At 41.6% G+C, this 23,772-nt stretch overlaps 1 protein-coding gene across 9 annotated transcripts in view; it reads left to right on the top strand.

The window, feature by feature from the left end:
* Positions 1-23,772, top strand: part of EFCAB11 (EF-hand calcium binding domain 11) — a 189,670-nt gene that overhangs the window by 121,981 nt on the left and 43,917 nt on the right. For 8 of the 9 annotated variants that reach the window (XM_030883605.2, XM_030883607.3, XM_060293657.1 and 5 more), the window contains exon 6: positions 23,258-23,329. In XM_030883605.2, coding sequence (XP_030739465.2) covers positions 23,258-23,329 — 72 coding nt within the window. Of the gene's footprint in view, positions 1-23,257; positions 23,334-23,772 lie in introns of those variants that run through there. The other variant, XM_030883608.2, reaches the window with a different exon arrangement.

Genomic DNA, 23,772 nt, shown 5'->3' with positions numbered 1-23,772 from the left:
TCCAGGCAGAAAGCCAGGATAATTATAGGGCTCTCTTCACTTGTTTTTCTTCTCAGGAATCATAAGCCCTGCTCTCTGCTGTCCAATCTCTGAAAGCCACTTTAAAAAATATATCTTTCGGGATTTCCCTGGCAGTCCAGCGGTTAAGACTTTGCCTTCCATTGCAGGGAGTGCAGGTTTGATCCCTGGTCGAGGAGCTAAGATCCCACATGCCTCTTGGCCAAAAAGCCAAAACGTAAAACAGAAGCAATATTGTAACAAATTCATTAAAGACTTAAAAAATGGTCCACATCAAAAAACAAATTTTAAAAAAAATATCTATATATATCTTTCATTGTTTATGGCAGAAGGGCTACTCTGGTACTCTCCAAGTTTGATTGAATTATTTGTGTATATTTCTATTTCCTGGGTTAGCCTACGAGTTCCATAAGTGTAGGAGCCATATGGTATTAGAGTTCTCCAGAGAAACAGAAACAATAGGACATATCTGGAGAGAGATTTATTTTAAGGAATTTGGCTTACACAGTTGTGAGCCGGCAAGTCTGAAGTCCACAGGTAAGGCTGCAGACGGCAGACTCAGCCGAGGTTTCTTTTCTTTTTCTTTTTAATTTTATTTATTTATTTATTTTGGGGGCCACACCACACGGCACGTGGGATCGCAGTTCCTTGACCAGGGATAGACCCCACACCCGCTGCAGTGGAAGCTCAGAGTCTTAACCACTGGAGCTCCAGGGAAGTCCCTCAGCCAAGGCTTCTATACTGCATTCTGGAGACAGAATCACTTCTTCTTTGGGAAGCATCACTCTTTGCTTGTAAGACCTTGAACGGATTGGATGAGGCCCACCCATGTGGAGGGTTATCTGCCAGACTCAAAAGTCTACTGATTTAAAGGTTAATCACATCTAAAAAATTAACCTTCCCAGCAACATCTAGACTGGTGTTTGACCAAACAAGTAGGCGCCACAGCCTACCCAAGGTGACACAAAAAATTAACCACCACACAAATACTGTTCATTTTTATACCCCCAGAGCCTAGGGTGGTACCTAGGAATTAAGGACTAACAAATAAGAGTCTGGGAATAAGGAACTAATTTTGGAAATAAGGCTGGAAGTACAGGTTGCAGTAGCTCATGAGAGACTTATGTTAAGGAGCTAACCATAGTATGTGGGCAGAGTGGGAGTCTTCTGTTTTTATGAGGGAAATTGGTGATGTAGTCTGTCTTGATGGCAGCATAGAAACTGAGGTTTAATGTGCAGAATCGTGATGATAGCTGGGGGAGGAATGGCAAGGACTTGAGGAAAGCAGTGTCCTGGGGATGGAAAGATCATGGCAGTAGTGGGACCAGTGGGAATGGAGCAGAGTGCCTGTAAAGAGAGAGGAAAGAGGCAAATAATTATTTTGTTGGAGAATCAGCATTGAAATTTCACTTAGTTTCTCTGTCTCCTTAGCACAGAACTCCCTGAATACTTTAGAGGGAGCTTTAGAAAGATGTTAACGAAACTCTAAAATACAAACATACTATTCTTTTTTAAAAAAGAAAGAAACTTATTTCAACAACTCTACATTTATACGTATAATGTATTACTCTGCAATAACAGCTGTTAGGTTTCTCTATGGCCTCTTTTAGTCTTCAGCCATATGTAATCACAGGGTTTTGTATAGGTGTAGTAATGTGTATATCATTGCATATTCTACTATGAGAAAATATTAGTTTATATCTACATGGCATCACATATATTATTTAATAACAGAAAAGCTTTATGGTACATTGATGAGCTGTACTTTACTGAGCTATATTCCTTTTGTAGGACACTTGGATTTCCTACTGGGTTTTTGCCATTGTAAAAGATGATGGTATAGATGATTTTCTACCTAAAGCGTTTTTCAACATCTGTACTGCAATATAATTGACGTGCAATAAACCGCACATATTTAAAGTATACAGTGTAATAGTTTTTGAGATGTATATACTCTTGAATTATCACCACAGTCAAGATAATGAAGATATTTATCACCATCTAAAGTTTCCTTGTGGGCTTCCCTGGTGGCGCAGTGGTTGAGAGTCCGCCTGCCGATGCAGGGGACACGGGTTTGTGCCCTGGTCTGGGAAGATCCCACGTGCCGCGGAGCGGCTGGGCCCGTGAGCCATGGCCGCTGAACCTGCGCGTCCGGAGCCTGTGCTCCACAACGGGAGAGGCCGCAACAGTGAGAGGCCCGCTTACCGCAAAAAAAAAAAAAAAAGAATGTATTTCTTTTTGGTTACCTTCCATTTTGCTTCACAAATTTTTCATCTTTTGCCCTGAATTTTGAGAGGCTTTAGCATTCATTCATCTTGTCGCTCAGCCTCCTGTAGACTTCACATTCTCTCTGGTCTCAGCTCTGTCTCTAACCTGTTCATTCAACTTTCCCCTTGATTTTTATTTTTCCAGTTAGATGCTCTATCAAATCAGTCAAAACTCTAATTTCATGATGCTCCAGGAGCACTCACTGTCCTCTAATAGTTTATCTCCTCACCATTGCCCAAAACTCAAGTTTACAGCTCTCTATGTAGCATTAATTAAAAAGTATTTTATAATGAAATTCCTCTAATCTTGATGCCAGTGCTTCTCTTAAACTCAAAGTTTGCTAAGGGCTCTTAAGTACAACCCAGCATCTGTGGGAGAAAAACCTAATTAAGAACTTTAATGGAAAATTTTCAAATGTACACTCACTGCATAATTCTGAAGCACTAACATTTTGAAATGTTTTTGTGCTTTCTTTTCCCAGCCCTGAATTAGTGGAATGTTCTCTGTGCTGTTCTGTGGCGCTCTGGGGAGGACACTCAATGTGATGTCATGGTCTAGGGCATTCCAGGTCCAGGTCTTATTCAGCCCGTAACTCTGCATGGCTGTGAAAAGCTTGGCTGATTGTACAACAGAGTCATCCTAATCCCAGAGTTTATCCCATATTCCCACATACAGTGAGAACAGTCGAGGAGTTGGAAATGAGTCCCAGAGTCTTGCTTCTAGTACTACATGCAGTGTGTATGTAGCTTTGAGCTGTTTGTATTCTACAACTTGGCTTTTCTTTCTGTGTAAAATAGGATCCACGTGGATTTCTGACAAAGGTCTTTATGATCTCAGAAAGCACAGAATTATTATTAGCTGGGCATGGGACTGTGCTGTGAATCAAGAGACCTGGTTTTCTGGCCTAATTTTGTTGCTAGCTGGATAGGTAACTTTAGGAAAGTTGCTTTACGCTTCTGAGCCTCAATTTCCTCATCCATAAAATGGCAAGAGTGGGTTGGGGAAAAAAAAAAAAAAAAGAATGGGTTGGGTGATTTCTAAAGTCTCTAAAAGGAAAAAATGCCTGCATGCTCTTATTCTGGGGAGGGGGTGGGAATTTGGAAGCATGGTGGGCAGGTTAGACCCCGCCTCCATCCCAGGGTCCCAGAGCCCGTGGGGCTGACAGGCGGCAGATCTGAAGCCCTCATCGCAGCAGCCCACTTCACTGGGCGGGGCGGGGGGCAGGGGTAGGGGTGCAGAGAAGCGACAGGGAAGAAAAGAAGACATGAAGCGTTCCCACCTCAGGGTGTTTGTTCTGTACGGTCCTCCAGAGATGAGAATACCAAGCGCGAAGTTCAGACTCGTTTTATCCCTGCGGTTTGATTCAAACTAAGAAAAGGGTTCTGTTTGTTTTCTCTCCCCGCTGGGAGCTGTTTTCAGTAAAACTTCCATACGCGGGATATATTTATTGCTAAAGAGTGTCAAGTGTGCCGAATAGTCAGACCATGCAGTCACAGAAAGAAAACTGCCGCGGAGGAATGTGCGCCCAGACGGCGGCACCCGGGACCCTCCTTCGAACACACTTGTTTAACAGTTCTGTCCATAACATCTTTCCTTTCATTCCTTTCTTATAAACTCAAATAAGCCCTCGAAGTGCTAAATGTTTTTCCTTTGTTGGCCATCACTTGCAGCATGATTTTATCAAACATGAATTTTCCCTTAGCTCTCAGTTGCGTGCAGGGGGAAGCTGGCAAAATAGAGAAGAGGTGGCTGTGGGGTGGGGGGGCGGGGGGGGCGCTTGTGCGTGTGTGTGGCGGGGAAGAGATCTGGCTACAAAAGTAACAAATGCTCCTTGTACAATATTTTGGAAATAGAGAAATGTAAGAAAAAGAGAATAAAAACCAACCACATCCCTAGCAAATCAAAGGTAACTGTTGTTAATATTTTGGTATTTAGTCTTTCTTGTTTCTCTCCATGTTTTTGTTAAGTGAGTTTTAGATCCCATGCTTTTCAATCATTTTGCCGTTTTCACTTTATAAATAACCCTACAATCAACGTATCTGTTCACACTTTTAAGTTTTTTCCTTAGGAGAGGTTCCTAGATGTGGGAAGACCATACTGGGTAGTATGAACTTATTTTTTCATTTTTAGGACTCCTGATTCTTCTTACCAAATTGCCTAATTAACAAATGTGACTGCCTCTTGCAGCATCTGCCCCTCTGTGCTCTCACTGATGACTGAATGTTATTTATTTTTCAAATCTTTGATAATCTAATAGGTGGAAAACAGTATATCTCATGTTTGGTTCTGTTTCCCTGCTTGCTAGTAATATTGAACATTTTCACATGTTGATTAGCTCTTCCTGTTCCCTCTTCTGTGAATTATCTATCCATGTCATTTACCTCTTTTCTATGATGAGAATATTGACCTGTTTCTATTTTCATCACAACTATTATTCCCAGTGTGCTGTTTTCCTTTTATTTTATGATGATTTTTTGATCTGCAAAGTTTTAAGTTTTCATATATTCAAACCTGTGATCTTTTCCTTTGCAATTTTTTCCCACTGCTTTTATACTGAGAAAGTTTTCCTATCTAGAGGCCAGGTTAATATCCATTTGCATTTTCTTGGTTGCTTTGAATTTTAAGATTGTTTAGTGCTTTGGAATTTAGTTGGGTATTTAGCATGGGGTGATGATCTAAACATTTTTGTTTCCAAATTGCAAGCCAGTTTCCCCCTTATCATTTACTAGATAGCCCCTATTTATATATAATGTCTTTTTTTTTTTTTTTTTTTTTTTTTTGCGGTACGCGGGCCTCTCACTGTTGCGGCCTCTCCCGTTGTGGAGCACAGGCTCCGGACGCGCAGGCTCAGCGGCCATGGCTCACGGGCCCAGCCGCTCCACGGCATGTGGGATCTTCCCGGACCGGGTCACGAACCCGTGTCCACTGCATCGGCAGGCGGACTCTCAACCACTGCGCCACCAGGGAAGCCCTATATATAATGTCTTGCTTATTATATTCTGTATTGAGTTCTTTTACATCCTAGGGGACCTTTCCAGGCTGTGATCTACTCTCTTCCCTTACTCTTACACCAAGGACACACTTTTTCCCCCAGTTCTTATAATATGTTCTAAAACCTGGTATTTCTTGTTTTCAAATTGTTCTCAGCTCTTCCTGCCTGTTTATTTTCCAGATGGATGGTAGAATCATTTTTGCGGAGTTCCAAAAACCTCCCTGTGGGGTTCCGATGAAAATTGCGTTCAACTTATAAATTAATTGGGAAGAATTTGGCATGTTTACAACGTTCAGGCTTCCCATCCAGGAACACACATATGGACATTTTAAAATACCCTTTTGTAGGTCTCCATGGAATTTTGTAGTTTTCTTTATGTAAATTCAACACATTTCTTATTAAGGTATTTAAAGATAATTTTATATATGGGGTGCGTTTTTTAATGGAATCTTTTCCCCCTTTAGTTTAGATCCACTATTTTTAATATCACTTTTTCCCGAATGACTGCCAAGTACTGACAGGAATCTAAGGGAAAAGCATATTTGTTTCTTTTCAAGCTTATAAACTCAGAGATTTAGAAGTAGAACCGACCTTAAATAAAACTTGTTTTTATATATGATAAAACTGGGGTCGTGAAAAGTCAAATTTCTTTACAGATCATGTAACTTATTAGAAAAGTAGCTAAATAGATGAATGCTTCCAAATGTCCCTATTCTTTGTGTTGAGGACATGTGAAACTCAACTATCCAAAACAGAACCCACGATCTGTCCCCTTGTATTAATTTCCTACGGCTGCTGTAACGAATTACCCCAGACTTAGTGACTTAACACACATTTGTTAGCTTTCCATACTAGAGGTTAGGGATCCAAAACGGGCCTCCCTGGGCCAAAATCAAGATGTCAGCTGGGCTGCATTACAGCTAGAGGCTCTAGGGGAAAATCCACTTCCTCTCCTTTTCCAGCTTCTGGAGGCCACCTGCATTCCTTGGCTCAGGGCACCTTCCTCCGTTTTCAAAGCCAGCAGCTTAGCATCTTCCAATCTCTCTCTGACTCATTCCTGAGTCTTCTACTTACTTCCCTCTTCCTCCTTTAAAGATCCTTGAGATTACATTGGGCCCACCTGGATCATCTAGGATACTCTTCCGTTTTAAGGTCAGCGGCCTTAATTCCATCTACAACTCTATCCCCCTTTTCCCATGGAACACAACCATACGCTCCAGGGATTAGAACATGGACATCTTTGGAGGGCCATCATTCTGCCTACCTCAGCAAGGATGAACTTTCAAAATGTATATTTAAGCACATTAGCCCTCTCCTTGAAGCACTTTGGCAGCTTCCCATAGCTCTTTGGATTATAGCCAGAATCCTTAAGTGGCCCACCAGGTCCTGAGCAGTTTCATTCCATTCATCCTCAGCCTCATTGGGCTCCATGCTCATCCCCGCTCTGTACTCCGGCCACATTGCGTCTTCCAGTTCCTTGAATGTACTTGCTGTCTCTTGCCGTGAGGCCCTTGTGCATGCTGTCCCCTCTGCCGGGCAATTCGTCCCTGCCCTGCACTTCGCCACCTTCTGTTTCTCCTGCAGGGCACTTAGCACACTGGTGCTTCTACTTTCTTGTAGAATTATTTAATTCTCTCGCTGGCTGAACTAAAAGCTGCAAGGGGCTCTATTTCTTTTCTGCTCACCCCTACATCTTCAGAACCTAATGCACTTGGTCCATAGTGGCTTTTAGTGTGTGTCTGATGAATAAGTAAATGAACTCAAGAATCTGTTTCTCAGAAAAAGCATTTTTAGTGAATGTGTTCATTGACACAGCTATAAAAGCAAAAAGACTGGGGCATTTCAAAAGTCCAACAAATAGGGGCCTCCCTGGTGGCGCAGTGGTGGAGAGTCCGCCTGCCGATGCAGGAGACACGGGTTCGTGCCCCGATACAGAAGAATCCCATATGCCGCGGGGCGGCTGGACCCGTGAGCCATGGCTGCTGAGCCTGCGCGTCCGGAGCCTGTGCTCCACGGCAGGAGAGGCCACAACAGTGAGAAGCCCGCATGCCAAAAAAAAAAAAGTCCAACAAATAAGTAAATTATTATAATTCCATTTGATAAAATCATATACATCCATTAAAAATGGAAATAATAAAGACTATAACAACGGGGGAAATGTTTATAGCACATTTAAAAGAGCAGAATACAGAAGTTCTTACCCTAATCAGAAAGAAAAGTGCCACAATGATCATAGCAACTGGTTTAATATCATGGGATGGTAAGTGACATTTCTTTTCTCCCATTTCCAAACTTTCCTATTCACATGTTCATATATACAGCACATGTTTCTTGAATGCCAGCGTGGGTGTCAGGCACTGCATCAAGTCTCAGAACAGCACAGTGAACATGTATGTGGTCTCTGCCTACTGCAAGTTTACAGTCAAGTGAGGAGGAAAACTAGTAATAATATAACACAGGTGGTCCAGTATTCACGGACTATCACTGTATTTGAGAAAACATGGACTCCTTTACCACATGTGCACTGTAGGCTAAAGAAAGTATTTGTAGTTTGGGTTCATCATCATCATGGCACTAAAAATTTTAATTGAGGGGGAAAACTGTAGGAATAGACCCATTTCGTTTAGGCTTTGAAGATTTCCTAAATTGTCTTTCCAGCCCTTAATCACCACTTTCCAAGATGTAGACTGTACACCCCACAAGGAAGACATCTGGGGAGGTGATGAACTTTTCCTGGTTACCTTAGTTCAACCACAGCAAAAAGATGTGTGCAGGTGGTCACGAGGTCACCACTGATGCCTGCTCAACGCAAACTCATTCCCAAACAGTCAGTGCGTCCTCTGCACCCAATTCGAGGAAACCGGAAAAACAGTTTTCCCAACATGAATTTTCTTGTTTTCATCTTCTCATATTTATGTACTCTGTGACTGTGCCTCTTTGCTTGAGCATAATGTAAATACTTAATTGGTTTAATAAATATCCTGAAATAGCCTCGTTGAGTTCTAACTAGAAGGGCACAAACATTTTACCTCACTTAGCCAGCACAGATCAACACTTTGTATCTTTAATGATGATCGGGATCTTTTTTAGTGGCTGAAATACTCCGTAATCAGTGATGTGGCCCTGCCTGTGGGCAGGAGAGACTAGATAATGGGTAGAAAACGTCACGCTGGTTGGGACCAGTAATTTGAACCCCTGAAATCAGTATTGCTGTGGCCATTTATGGGAGAGTCCGTTTTCTTCCCAAGGCTAAGAAGGGCCCCACCCCTACCCCCCAACACACTCCTAATGTCCCTTGGTGATTTACGCATTACTGAAACCCTCCTTGAGCCAGCTTCTGTTCTCAGCCTGAGACCTCCGGAGACTCTCTCCAACCCTCCCACCCGCTCAGAAGGCAAATGTCATGCCAGCTTCTGGCACTGTGGTCACCCCGCTGGAGAGTGATTCTCAGTGCTGAACGGGAGGGGAGAGGCCCGTGAGGATTGGAACGGGGGGGTGTCGTGTACTTTGTGAGACCTCATTAAGCGGGGTACATCCCCTCTTCTTCCCCCATCCCCATACCAACCTTGGGAATTATTAGTTCAGGGATAGAAAAGGAGTCCTGTTTTCTAGCTGTTGTGTGAAGAAGCCCTTCCAGGTTCTAGTCCTAAAATATCCCCTCTGCAGTTGCACTTGGAGTCCCTTGGTCTTAGCCTAGGATTTGATTAATTTGGCCATGTTCATTCTCTTTGTATTTCATGATTTTCTAAACACTTGCCATATGCCCTCTGAACTTTCATCTCTTTCCACTGGAGTTGTATTTCGACTGCAATTCTAAAAAAGCCCTTGTGGTTATTCCACTTGGTGTGACTTTGTGATTATAGGTGGGCTTTATTAATAGGCTACTTCCGATCATCTGAGGGAATTGTTTCATTATGAAGTGTTATTCATTTTTTATATTGCTTATTATTGTCCACAGACCCAGAGGTTTTAAATGCTGAGAGTATGCTGTAAACAAAAACATAAATAATTTATTGCAATTATGAAGTAAGGCCAGATTTTCTGTTGGCTCAGTGATGCATATCATTGAGAACTGGCCTGAGATATAAAATCTTATTTTCCCTAGTGGATTATTTAAAACTACAGTGTAAGCAGTTAAAAATCTTAATTTTTATAAATTCCTGTACTCTCATTTAATGAAAAAAAAAAAACCACCCTGACTTGATAGAATTTTAAAATATTGTTCCTCTACCAAGCTATATAGAGTTAATCCCTTGGATTACTGTGAGTCTCTTCTAACACAGTATGAGAATATCTTTCAGGATCTGGCTGTGCCAGAGTCCCTGGGGTGACTGTCAGGTCCTGTACACTCCTTTGAAATGTGAGTGCTTTTAATTAGATGGAGCAATGGATATTCTTTGTTTCTATATTATTATATTATTATCCTTCTGTTGCCAGAACTCCCAGTCCCGTCTAATTGCAAGGGAGGCTGGAAAATGTGGTTTAGCTACGTTCTCAGGAAGAGAAGGAAATAAGTTTTGTTGAACACATAGCAGGCTCTGCCATGGAAACAGACTCCAGCCATTCCCAGATGGATAAATGGATAGTCAGTGATCCCAGCTCCTTTTCCTACCAACCTGTTTATCCCCACCAATTTGAAATAAGCAAACAAAACATTCCACAGTCCCCCATCATATATTATTTAAAGTATATTCTTCTCGAAAACCTTATACTACTAGGGAAAATAAGCATTATCTGACAATTGGTGCTTTCTGACTCCGGGGAAGTGTGCTTTTTAAAACAGCAAGCTTCCTATCTGACAGTGGCTAACAGCATTATTAGCAGGGCATTTATACATGGCTCAGTGTTTATAGTTCATGTTTCAACTTCAACTCTATTTGTTGCATTAGCAAAATGAAGCTTATTAAGCTTTATTCTTTTAGTCCGTCTCTCCAAGCATCTGAACCCCCTAATACTCAGCTTTCTTGTCTGGAAGTATGTAATCTTTCCTACATTACACTTGAAAGTTCAGCTCATTCCTAAACCTCCAATCAAGGATATGAACTTGTTGCTTTCAGAGAGGCCCCTTCTGTTCATGGAGCCATTATGCCATCAGTTAAAGTGGTCAGAGTTCATTTTATTGCCTCCTTTGTGGAGGAACTTGTAGTGTAAAAGCCTGTGTTATTGAAAACATAATTTTCCTCATCATTATGCTTTCTTTCTAGCCAGAGCATAACCTGCTAGAAATCTATTGAGCATAGAGTGAAAAGCTCTTCAAAATAGCTGTTCTTAAGAGATTAAATGATTGCCATCTCTGTCCCATTTCTGTTATCTCATAATCAAGTTCAAGATGATACTAGATATCTCAGCTGAGGTGATTATATATTTGAAATAGAAATGGCTTTATCTCCATTCATATTTCATACTATTGAAGGCAGGATCATTTTTTTCCCTTTTACATGTATATATGTTTATGGTTCCTTATAACTGTCTGTGGGTTAAAGGCTCAAACTACATTTTTTTTTTTTTTTTTTTTTGCGGTACGCGGGCCTCTCACTGTCGTGGCCTCTCCCATTGCGGAGCACAGGCTCCGGACGCGCAGGCTCAGCGGCCGTGGCTCACGGGCCCAGCCGCTCCGCAGCATGTGGGATCTTCCCAGACCGGGGCACGAACCCGTGTGCCCTGCATCGGCAGGCGGACTCGCAACCACTGCGCCACCAGGGAAGCCCTCAAACTACTTTTTAAAGGCTAAAAATGGCTAACGGGGGTTGGCTTGCCTTTTTAGACTTTCGGTACAAAGACACTAGTTGTAGATTAAGATCCAGCATAGATTCATCAAAATGTACAGCTGTATGAAATCTTAGCAACCGTAGTCGAGCAGCTTGACCAGTGAGAAGCTTGAGATTCACAGCTGCTGAGACACTTGCCCAGGGTCACCTAGCCTCGCTAAGATGAAAGCTCACTCCTAGGCCTTTTCTGGTGGATCACACTGCCTCCCTGCTGCATTCAGAGTAAGCCTCTCACACAGATATGGCGTGGGGAGAGAACGGAGGACCTAGTGACCCAAAAGTACAGGAACCAGATTTTTTATGCTTAGTCCAAAGAGGCTCACTTTTGTTTTTGTTCTTTATCCTTAAAGCTGTCTGATCCATGCTATTTTCTTCCATCACAATTTCTCTTCCAGAGATTCAAACTGAGAAAAAAAGATCATGTCACTATTTATTAACAGTTCTGCTAAAACACTTGATAGAGAAGGAATATGAAACTCTTTGCCAGAAATGAGACTTTGGGCTGTATGTTGATTGCATTTATCCACATGCACACAAGTAGTCAATAATCAGGCATACTGAAAGTACATTCTTTCCTCCTTTTAAAATATCTCTAGCTTTACATAAGACTCCTCGTTTTAAAAACCTAGTAAATAGGAAAAAGTGAGTCATTATTTATGGTTAATCACTTTTGCCAGCTGTGACTGCATTTCACATCCATTTTCCTTTCTTCTTTCTTTTTCTTGGACTGGAGAATCTATCCTGTCACTCTTTAGGGAAAAACCATATCGGTCCCATCAATACCTTCTTTCAGCACATAATCACAGTTAAGCCACTGTAAACAAAGATTTTTGTTGGATTACAGCAAGGAAGTAACTTCTTTAGAAGGCAGAACTGTGGAGAATAATCCAGAATCTTGAGATGGCACCTAAAGAGAAAAATCTGAGTTATTTTAGGGTTTCTTTCAAAATGGAATAATTATTTCAAAAATATTGAATTTATGAGTGTCTACTCTATGTCTACCAAGTTCCAGATATTATAAGGTTTAGAAAAGATTTCAGATGGGATACCTGGCATGTCAGGACACTTTTATTTGCAAGTACCAGGAAATCCATTTCATACTTCCTTTAACAACCCAGGGAGTTTATTGGATCAGGTGACTAAGAGTTTTGAAATTGGGCATGCTTCAGGCCTGGTTGATTAGGCTCCAATTCACTCTAATTTTTCTGATTCTTCCCTTCCCTGTGTATAGCTCCATTTTCAGGCTGATAATTGACAATGAAAAGCAGGTGCAAAAATTTTTGGATCAATGGCTCATAGCACTGTTGTGGACTTCGTACTCTTGTGGTAGGAAAAGGACCATTGTAATATCGTGTCACCTCTGCATCCCAGCTGAAAGAGCTTCTCCTTTCTCAGCTCGCAAACAAAATTTCCAGGCTTCATTATGGTTGACCCAACTCTTTGCCCATCACCAGTGGTCAGGGGAGGAATGCCACGAACTAATCAACCAGCGAATCCTTAAACCAGTCACCACACTAAGGAGAGTGGGATTAAATTGGTTGGCTTATTAGGCCAGTGGGATCCCCCTTCTGGAGCTTGGAGTGGGAACCCGTCCACCCAAATCACACAGCTGCTGAGTAGCACAGGGGATGGGGGCATAGATGCTGGGGAAGTAGCTGACAGCATCCACTGTGTCTTTCATCTAGTAGGCTGAGCCTGATCCTAATGAGGCCAAAGTTTTGCCTGGCTTGTGTCATTCTTTGTTCCTGGCCATCCTTTTATCCTCCACAGTTCATCCTCAATGGCCAATTCCACCACCTGCCCACAGCCAGTCCATAGCTGTACCTCTGCATCCAAGTGGCAGAAGAAGTCTCTTATACTGAGGAATATATTGTCCTCACCTAAAGTCTAATAATACCATTTATTGTTGGCAGGCTAGATAGTAAGTAAGACATGCATATGATACAATGAAGAGAATGCTGCTCTCTTTTTCTGGTTGACTTTGGCATTTCAACTGCCTGGAACTTCAACCTTCAGAGCTCTTCTTAAAGGGAATATTTAATTTGCTCTAAAAATCATTTTGCACATAGAAGAAACTGATCTGTTTCAATAGTGAGTCCCCTTTTACTTGAATGAGAATCTGATGTGACATATGCTGTTGATGACGGCAATTTAAATGCCCCTGAGAACGTCATCTCTCAAAATAAACTTTTCACTGTGTCAGCCTGGGATCTCTCTGAAAGCAGAGCTTCGGATGAGGGCTTGCATTGCAGGTTGCTTGCTTGGGGCACAACCTTGGTGTGCAAGAGCAGAACAGGTAATGAAAGCAAACCGGCGCAAGGACCTCTTACCGCGGTTGTTACATCTGTGAGCGACTCAGTCCCACCAGAACCTCCCATGAGCCGAGAGACCCTCAGAGGGACCGAGGGAAAGTGGTTATCCATTGACGCCTGTCCCCTCATTGGTCAAGGGTCACCTATGGGGCGTTAACTCCTTTTTTCATACTTCAGGGCTGTAAGGGTTAGGCCCCGCCCAGGTGATTCCAGGGAAACCCAGGTGGACAGCGGGAGGTACCTGGTGACGCGAGGCACCCCCAGCAAAGGCTGGAGCAAAAGATGGGTGGCGAGTGTGAGGCGGGGCACGAAGGGGGTGCAACACACACTAAAGGGAAGGCATCTGCCAGAGCCATGTAGGAACCTGCAGAGGACCAGAAACCATCTACGTGGCTCTTCTGTCTTTCCTGGGTGTCTGAATGGCTTTTCTTTCTTTCTTTCTTTCTTTTTAACATCTTTATTGGAGTATAATTTCTTTACAGTGGTGTGTTCGTTTCTGCTTTATAACAACACGTCTCTAAAAAGGTAAAATTAATAAACACATCACCGACTGAATTGCTGTCGAGCCCTGCAGGACTCTCATCAACAAAGAGGCAAGCACGCCAGTGAGGAGAACCGGCAGGGTCCTCAGAAGAGAAGGCTGCTTGCGGGAGGAGCTGTCAGCATCGCATCTTCAATTGGCGGGTCCTCTCATGCCCAGCAGGGGCTCCTTGCTTGGAGGGTAATTTTTACTCTCACTGTTCAGTCAGTATGATGGCTTTGTCCCTAATATAATGGTAGTTCTGACTTTCCTTTAAATTATTCCGTAAAGAATCAGAAAGAAGGCCTCTCTCCCTTTTCCCTGCCCCAAAAATTCCACTCAGAAAACTTTTCTCATTTACATCTTTGCCTCCACATTAAATTTCTCATTCATGTTTCAGGTGAATCAAATGCAGCGTCAACTTTCAACACCCCGTGTAACTATCACAGTGACTCAAAATAATTGCCGACTGTCAGTGTATGTGCTGCGAACACAGATATGCCCGCCACTGGCTCTGTTATCACCAGAAGAAGGCAAAGCTTGCGTTCTTCTCTGGGCTCCATTCAAAACCTTAGTGTCGGCGAGGCAGAGTGTTGAGGCAATTATCTGCTTAATCTGTCCAAGAAACATATGCCTCCTCTGCCCTGAAATCACTTGTTTAGAAAAAAAAAGTCTTTAAAGCAATTTTCTAGTAAGTATAGATTTAGCTGGAATGTTCCAGAGAATTGCCTCCGACTTTGGCTCCTCTAGCTCAGTGGTTTTCAATCAGGGATGGTTTTGTCCCCCCAGAAGACACTTGGCAATGAGGGGAGACATTTTATTTTTCTCCCGTTGCGGAGCACAGGCTCCGGACGCGCAGGCTCAGCGGCCATGGCTCACGGGCCCAGCCGCTCCGCGGCATGTGGGATCTTCCCAGACCGGGGCACGAACCCGTGTCCCCTGCATCGGCAGGCAGATTCTCAACCACTGCGCCACCAGGGAAGCCCGGGGAGACATTTTTGACTGTTATAGCCGGGGAGGGCTGGGGGAGAGTCCTACTGGCATCTAGTGGGTAGAAACCAAGGATGCTGCTAAACATCCTACAGTGTGCAGGACAGCTCCCACAGCAAAGAATGATCCAGCCCAAAATGTCAGCAGCACCGACCCTGAGAAATCCTGCTCTAGCTGTTGAGGATTTATACATAAATAAGGTCACTTGTTTAGAAAATTCAGACCAAAAAGAAAAAAAATTCCTTCCTTTAATTGAAAAAGAGATGAATATTAAAGACTGTTTTAAGCCAAAATAACCCATAAGACAAGTTTGTGTTTAGCCTATAATCTTCAACTTCTGCCCAAATGAATATACGTGTTTATAAGATTGCAGTTATATATAGTTTGTATTCTTGTTTCTACTTAAAAATGTCACTTGTATAGTCTTTACATCATTTTAATAGAGAATATTCCATTGTTTCAATTCCTTTCTCTTCGTTTCTTTCTTTCCTTCCTTCCTTCCTTCTTCTTCTTTTTTTTTTAAAGTAACTTGAGCAAAAGCACGCACTCCAATTTGAAATCTGGCTTTGGAGACCTGGCCATGGGGCACTCTTGAATGATTATTTTATTTTTAAAAATTTTATTTATTTATGTTTGGCTGCTTTGGGTCTTCGTTGCTGCACACGGGCTTTCTCTAGTTGCAGTGAGTGGGAGCTACTCTTTGTTGCGGTGCACGGGCTACTCCTTGTGGTGGCTTCTCTTGTTGCAGAGCACGGGCTCTAGGCACTCAGACTTCAGTAGTTGTGGCTCACGGGGTCCACAGTGCAGGCTCAGTAGTTGTGGTGCACAGGCTTAGTTGCTCTGCAGCACGTGGGATCTTCCCAGACCAGGGCTTGAACCCGTGTCCCCTGCATTGGCAGGAGGATTCTTAATGACTGTGACACCAGGGAAGCCCATCTTGAATTATTTTACGACAAAAATTATTTTCAAAACATTATAAGAAATTGGTATGATGTAAATTTACTACTTGTGAGAAACATTTGCTATTTATGTATTTTTAAAATTTAAAAACAACCTATGTTTTTCTTTAGAATGTAATATTAGAGCAGCACTGGTGCTGAGCTTAATAAAAAAATTCACAGTGTGAAACCCTGGCTCCTTCAAGGTGGGGGGCCACTTAGCCTCTAGTTTACAGGAACATATCTAGTCTGGGCTAAGTCCACACTGCATCACAAAAGGAAAGAGTATCTCTGGGCTTTCTATCCTGTTCCATTGATCTATATTTCTGTTTTTGTGCCAGTACCATATTGTCTTGATTACTGTAGCTTTGTAGTATAGTCTGAAGTCAGGGAGCCTGATTCCTCCAGCTCCGTTTTTCGTTCTCAAGATTGCTTTGGCTTTTCGGGGTCTTGTGTGTTTCTATACAAATTGTGAATTTTTTTGTCCTAGTTCTGTGAAAAATGCCAGTGGTAGTTTGATACGGATTGCATTGAATCTGTAGATTGCTTTGGGTAGTATAGTCATTTTCACAATGTTGATTCTTCCAATCCAAGAACATGGTATATCTCTCCATCTATTTGTATCATCTTTAATTTCTTTCATCAATGTCTTATAATTTTCTGCATACAGGTCTTTTGTCTCCTTAGGTTTATTCCTAGATATTTTATTCTTTTTGTTGCAATGGTAAATGGGAGTGTTCTTAATTTCACTTCAGATTTTTCATCATTAGTGTATAGGAATGCAAGAGATTTCTGTGCATTAATTTTGTATCCTGCTACTTTACCAAATTCGTTGATAAGCTCTAGTAGTTTTCTGGTGGCATCTTTAGGATTCTCTATGTATAGAATCATGTCATCTGCAAACAGTGACAGCTTTACTTCTTTTCCGATTTGGATTCCTTTTATTTCCTTTGCTTCTCTGATTGCTGTGGCTAAAACTTCCAAAACTATGTTGAATAAGAGTGGTGAGAGTGGGCAACCTTGTTTTGTTCCTGATCTTAGTGGAAATTGTTTCAGTTCTTCACCATTGAGGACGATGTTGGCTGTGGGTTTGTCATATATGGCCTTTATGATGTTGAGGAAAGTTCCCTCTATGCCTACTTTCTGGAGGGTTTTTATCAAAAATTGGTGTTGAATTTTGTTGAAAGCTTTCTCTGCATCTATTGAGATGATCATATGGTTTTTCTCCTTCAGTTTGTTAATATGATGTATCACATTGATTGATTTGTGTATATTGAAGAATCCTTGCATTCCTGGGATAAACCCCACTTGATCATAGTGTATGATCCTTTTAATGTTCTGTTGGATTCTGTTTGCCAGTATTTTGTTGAGGATTTTTGCATCTGTGTTCATCGGTGATATTGGCCTGTAGTTTTCTTTCTTTGTGACATCTTTGTCTGATTTTGGTATCAGGGTGACCGTGGCCTCGTAGAATGAGTTTGGGAGTGTTCCTCCCTCTGTTATATTTTAGAAAAGTTTGAGAAGGATAGGTGTTAGCCCTTCTCTAAATGTTTGATAGAATTTGCCTGTGAAGCCATCTGGTCCTGGGCTCTTGTTTGTTGGAAGACTTTTAATCACAGTTTCAATTTCAGTGCTTGTGATCTTTGATAAAGGAGGCAAGAATATACAGTAGAGAAAAGACAGCCTCTTCAATAAGTGGTGCTGGGAAAACTGGACAGGTACACATAAAAGAATGAAATTAGAACACTCCCAACACCATACACAAAAATAAACTCAAAATGGATTAAAGACCTAAATGTAAGGCCAGACACTATCAAACTCTTAGAGGAAAACATAGGCAGAACACTCTATGACATAAATCACAGCAAGATCCTTTTTGACCCACCTCCTAGGGAAATGGAAATAAAACCAAAAATAAACAAATGGGACCTAATGAAACTTCAAAGCTTTTGCACAGCAAAGGAAACGATAAACAAGACGAAAAGACAACTCTCAGAATGGGAGAAAATATTTGCAAATGAAGCAACTGACAAAGGATTAATCTCCAAAATTTACAAGCAGCTCATGCAGCTCAATATCAAAAAAACAACCCAATCCAAAAATAGGCAGAAGACCTAAATAGACATTTCTCCAAAGAAGATGTACAGATTGCCAACAAACACATGAAAGAATGCTCAACATCACTAATCATTAGAGAAATGCAAATCAAAACTACAATGCGACATCATCTCACACCGGTTAGAATGGCCATCATCAAAAAATGTACAAACAATAAATGCTGGAGAAGGTGTGGAGAAAAGGGAACCCTCTTGCACTGTTGGTGGGAATGTAAATTGATACAGCCACTATGGAGAACAGTACGGAGGTTCCTTAAAAAATTAAAATTAGAACTACCATACGACCCCACAATCCCACTACTGGGCATACACCTTGAGAAAACCATATTTCAAAAAGAGTCATGTACCAAAATGTTCATTGAAGCTCTATTTCCAGTAGCCAGGACATGGAAGCAACCTAAGTGTCCATCAACAGATGAATGGGTAAAGAAGGGGTGGCACATGTATACAATGGAATTTTACTCAGCCATAAAAAGAAACGAAATTGAGTTATTTATAGTGAGGTGGATGGACCTAGATTCTGTCATGCAGAGTGAAGTAAGTCAGAAAGAGAAAAACAAATACCGTATGCTACCACATATATATGGAATCTAAAAAGAAAAAAAATGGTCATGAAGAACCTAGGGACAAGACAGGAATAAAGACACAGACCTACTAGAGAATGGACTTGAGGATATAGTGAGGGGGAAGGGTAAGCTGTGACAAAGTGAGAGAGTGGCATGGACATATATACACTACCAAACGTAAAATAGCTAGCTAGTGGGAAGCAGCCGCATAGCACAGGAAGATCAGCTCTGTGCTTTGTGACCACCTAGAGGGGTGGGATAGGGAGGGTGGGAGGGAGGGAGACGCAAGATGGAAGAGATGTGGGGACATATGTATATGTATAACTGATTCACTTTGTTATAAAGCAGAAACTAACACACCATTTTAAAGCAATTATACTCCAATAACGATGTTTAAAAAAAAAAAAAGGAAAGAGCAGAATCTTGCTTAACAATTCAGGATGTAAAGAGACAAATGCTAAAGCTCATGGTGATAAAAGTAATTATAACCACTTATCTGATGAGTCAAAAAATGTTTGTATTTTAACAGATATGAAAACTATTGGAATTCAGCTGAATGGACAGAGTCTAGTCCTGCCTGAAATTCTCAATGTATACCATTGTCACCCTGGGTCTTCTGCCCTTCAAAGTCCAGATAGTATTGCCTGGGACTCCCATTCCATATCCTATGGAATTTTAAAGCACTTCCCAGGGTTTTGCAAATTTCTGGAAGGCCTGTGGCTCTGAGTTCTCATCTCTCTGAGTTAATTCAGTTGATGGTCATCTTACCATACCCCACTTTTGTTGCTCGCTACTGCACCCGCTCAGACAGAACTCATCTCCAGTGCCGAACTCAGCACACACTCCCCAAACACACCATCCCCCCTTAGACTGTGTGCCTGTCAAGCCCTTGGTGAAGATAAAGGAGAGGTTATAACATGCAACACGAACAACTTCGGAGCACACTGTAAACGTAGCAGTTAATTAAAGGACCTTTGATCACTGGGGCCTTTTTCTTGGGCCAATTCCCATCGTATAGCATCCCAGCCTCCTCCCTACCCCTCAGTAGCCCTTCTCCCTGCATCCTGTCTTATCTTGCTCATCATCTCCTTCCTCCCAGATGGTCCTATATTGTTCATACTAAGTTACACAGAGCAGTTCAGCTCTCTTGAGTCTGTACTCCCCACATCAATTCCAGCTCTCCCTTTGCATCTCAAAACCAAGCAAACCAAAAAGCCTTTAATTTAACTGGATTTACATGTCTAGAAAGCAGTTATTGTTGTTCATAGCAATTTATTTTCCTCTCATCCATCTGTATAAACTTTGTTCATTCCTTTAAAAAGACAGTTGTGAAATATAAGCATGTATGTATGTGTGTATATATGCATGTATCTATATCTATGTCTATAGCCACATGTCCAGTAAAAGAGAAGTTAGTTAAGTGGCTTCAAGTGCTTGGACTTCAGCTACAGGGCAGGTTAGACGCGGATGTGTCCAGTGCTCTGCCTTGGTTTCCAGTTTCCAGCTCTTTTATCTCTAAATTGTTCAGCCTGACACTCAAGGGGTTCCTTCCATCCATTGCTCTACTAAGCAACCTCATCTTTCAGAGTCCATGTCTTACTTGGTCGCTCTCTACCTGGTCTGTATTTACAAAATGTGGTGGGGCATGGAGACCACAATTGACCGTTCCTTATTGGTCCCTGAGTGATGGCTCCTAGGTGCCTTCTTCAGTGTGTTATTATTTCTCTGGCTAGTATTTTAGACTCTATAAAAACAGTGATGATATACTTTCTTTAATCCCCCCAAACCTCCTGGGAGGCAGTAGATATTCCGAAATGTGGTCCACTGTTTCCCCAGATTCATTTACTCCACAAATGCATTCACTCTGCAAACATTCATTACCCGCTATGGGCTAAGAGGTGGGGACACAGCAGCAAACAAGAGAAAGTTCTTGCCTTCCCAGAGTTTATTTCTAGTTGGAGTGACGGTGGTGGAATATTTCAGTGCTGAATGTATGTTGGTGACACCAAGACAGCACGCTCTAGTTTCATAAGGAGAGTATACTCCTTTTAGGGTTAAACACTGTAAACAGAAACAATGAAACGTTTTACCTAATGACGTTTTCTTCATCTCCTCAGCATACCACTAATTCTACCCACCTGCCACATCTGCTCGTCCATCACATGGTGACTTGAGTGTGGGTGCTGTGAAACTTTCCTTCTTGGGAATAATTCCGTCTGCAATGAAAAACAGTATTTTAGCTTTTAAAATTATAGCTCTGAAATGTGAATTTCCTTTTCATTCTCCTTGAGACGACCATATATATATGTGATGAGGAAGAAAAGTTGAAGACAGTATTTTACCATGTCTCATTCTAAATATAAACATGATGTTCCTCCATTCATTATTAAAACGCCACTCCAAGCCTTATGAATAAACTTTTCCATTTTAATACCTCTTGGTTATACTGTGCCCATTTTATGATGGGAAGCTTTGGCAAAGGCAGCAAGAAAAATAAGTTAATGGAATTACAATAAAGTTGTTTACTGAGAAAATCAGGCAAAAGGATTTCCTTTTCTACAAGCATTCAGCATCTCAATAAGTGAATGAACACACACACATACACACACACACACACACACACATATATATATCAGAAACAGTTTATTCTAAATATTACTTTTCTAGGTTATCCACTTAACTCACCCTATGAGATTTATAGTTCAATCATATCAGTTCAGAGTGGGAAGAAAAAAGGCCATTTATCTAATCCAATTCCTTGAGAAGAAATACGTAGGCAATATTAAGAATCTTCAATTATCTAATTTAATAGGAGGGATGATTTATACTCTGTAATCAGTAACATGTGATACTGATTATTTCTAATCCCTCAGAAGAGATCCGACATTCTGCTTTGGGTCCTGTATAGCATGAAATCGTCATGTATATTTTACCAAAAGAAGTAACAAGAATAATGGCCCCTGCAGTCTGCAATCATTTTATACTAACATACTGCAACATGGTTTTGCCCTGGGGCAGAGAAGTAGGGATTTTCTCTACTTCAAAAGAATGAAAAATTATTATCACTCTATCCAGTACCATTATAGACTTCAGAGACTTTGGCATGAAATATTCAGAAAGTTTATTTTAGAGTTCAATATTTTAAAAGCCTGCTTTAAAACTATTACAGTGATTAGTGGCTTTGTTACTCGAGCCAGTCCTTGCTTTAAAAAGCCCTATGTCATGGTTAATACCATTTGCCGTTTCAACAAAATATAATTTGCACCAACCCAATAAGGCAAATAAGGCACGTAATGCATTGTTTTAGAGTGCCCCCCAAAGAGGAATTGGGACCACAACTCATCAGTTATCTTTCAAACACACTCTTAAACACTGCTTTCACTGGTAGCAGTTGACTGTATTGCTTATGCCATGATTTTGTCCTTCTGCCATGTGTTATCTTAACCGGATGGACTGGGTGCCATTCCTCTGCTCCCTGTTCAAGGAGCAATGCCCCTGTCTCAGTGTCTGTAGCGACACACACGGACAACCCAGCTGAGGCCGCCCACACCCTCCGCTGACCAGCCAGAGGCTCACATCTTCACCTCTCTCCATAGGAGTCAGAAAAACTTATCAGGTATTTGTGAGGAATTAACCAAGCTTCCGAAGCCATGAATGAAGCCAGTGAAAACTTCCGGAGCTTGAGTTAGCTGCATGGGAATTGCAACACAACCGCTTCTCTCTGGACCATCCTATTTACATAGGGAGACATGTGGAATAGAGCATAGAGCCCTGGTTTGGGAATTTAACAATCATGATTTGAATTTCAAATCTGGTTACTTACCAGCAACATGATCCTTCAGAAACCACTGAACCCCTTTAGGCTCCATGTCTGTAAAATGGACCCGTCCTGGCATCTGTGCACAGATTTGATGAGACAGGTGATATAAAGACAGTGTGAGGCAGGGTGTCAGTCACTGTTCCCATCGTTATTATTTACTCCCCAAATGTTTTTCTTATCTCTTAATTCTTTATTCCACACTTCTGTTGTGTAATGTGTGAAAGGAAAATCAAAATGGAGTTGGTGTTGCTAAGAGAGTTCTCTAAAATGGAGCCAGGAGACCATTAAGGAAGTGTGACTTCTGCACATCAAAATCTTTTGTCCTGTTGACGTCATCCAGAACACCTTCCAGAAATGCAAAATATTTACTGGACCCTTACCTTAAAACAACGTGTGACTCCTCAAGGGCAAATCTCTTCTAACTTGAGTCAGAGTCAGTCACAAATTTCACCAAGCAGCTTTTAACAACCCCGTGGCTTTTCGTCTCTTCCTTTGAACACTCTTTCGGGGTTACCCGAATTTGTATCTCCCAAACTGCAATTCTTCAGACCCTAAATAAACTCTTTTCTTCTTTGCAGCCTCCTGCATTGTGTTTTTGGTTGACAAATGCATGTGTATTTATTGACGTATCACAGAAAGAATTTGCAGGATGATTAGAAAAATCATCACTCCTGCCTTTTTTCATATAACCTGTGCACTTGATGACATTCCTTTAAAGTTATTGAATATATTATTTCTGTAGGTTTTAATAAATAACTTTTCCTTTCCTTCACACCTTAGGTATTATCAAGGAAAAAAAAAAAAAGATAAACATCAACCTCAGCATTCAAGTAGATAAAATACGTGCCTCTCACGTAGACATGAAAAGAAATGAAGGTTCTGATGTGCTCTTGATGCATAAGGTGAGACGAAACTAACCTGTGAATAACTTTCTGTTTCATTTTCCAGGGAAGTAGATCAAGACTCAGATGGTCATGTCAGCTTTAAAGACTTCGAATATGCCATGAACTACGGACAAAAGTAAGCCTAACTATTGTGTGCTGCTTTGGGCAACCTGTGGGGAGACCGAAATAGATTGTGATATATTTAGATGTCGAATCCCACTCTACCAATGATGTCATGCTGCATACCTTCCGTTAAACTCTTCATCATGGTTCTCAGATGCTCACAGTTGCTTGCACTGCCACTGGGATGGCCCCCAACCCCCCTCCTCTTTACTCTCAACCCCCGACTCCCCCCCGACCAATGCTGCCAGCCAGGATGCTCCACTCAGTTACTGGTCCTTGCCACCCTACCCACAGCCTCCCTGATCCTCAGCAGTTCCTAGTGTCAGGAACTGCCAGTGGTACCAGTTTCCTTCCTGCATTCAGCTTTGGTTGAACAAATAATAGCATGTACATGCAACTGAGTGTTGACTGTGTTCCAAGCAATGAGCAAGGCTTTTGGAAAACAAAGTTAAGACT

This window comes from Globicephala melas, chromosome 2 (assembly GCF_963455315.2).
Source record: "Globicephala melas chromosome 2, mGloMel1.2, whole genome shotgun sequence".
Taxonomy (NCBI): Eukaryota; Metazoa; Chordata; class Mammalia; order Artiodactyla; family Delphinidae; genus Globicephala; species Globicephala melas.
This window is presented reverse-complemented; position numbering and strand designations above follow the sequence as displayed.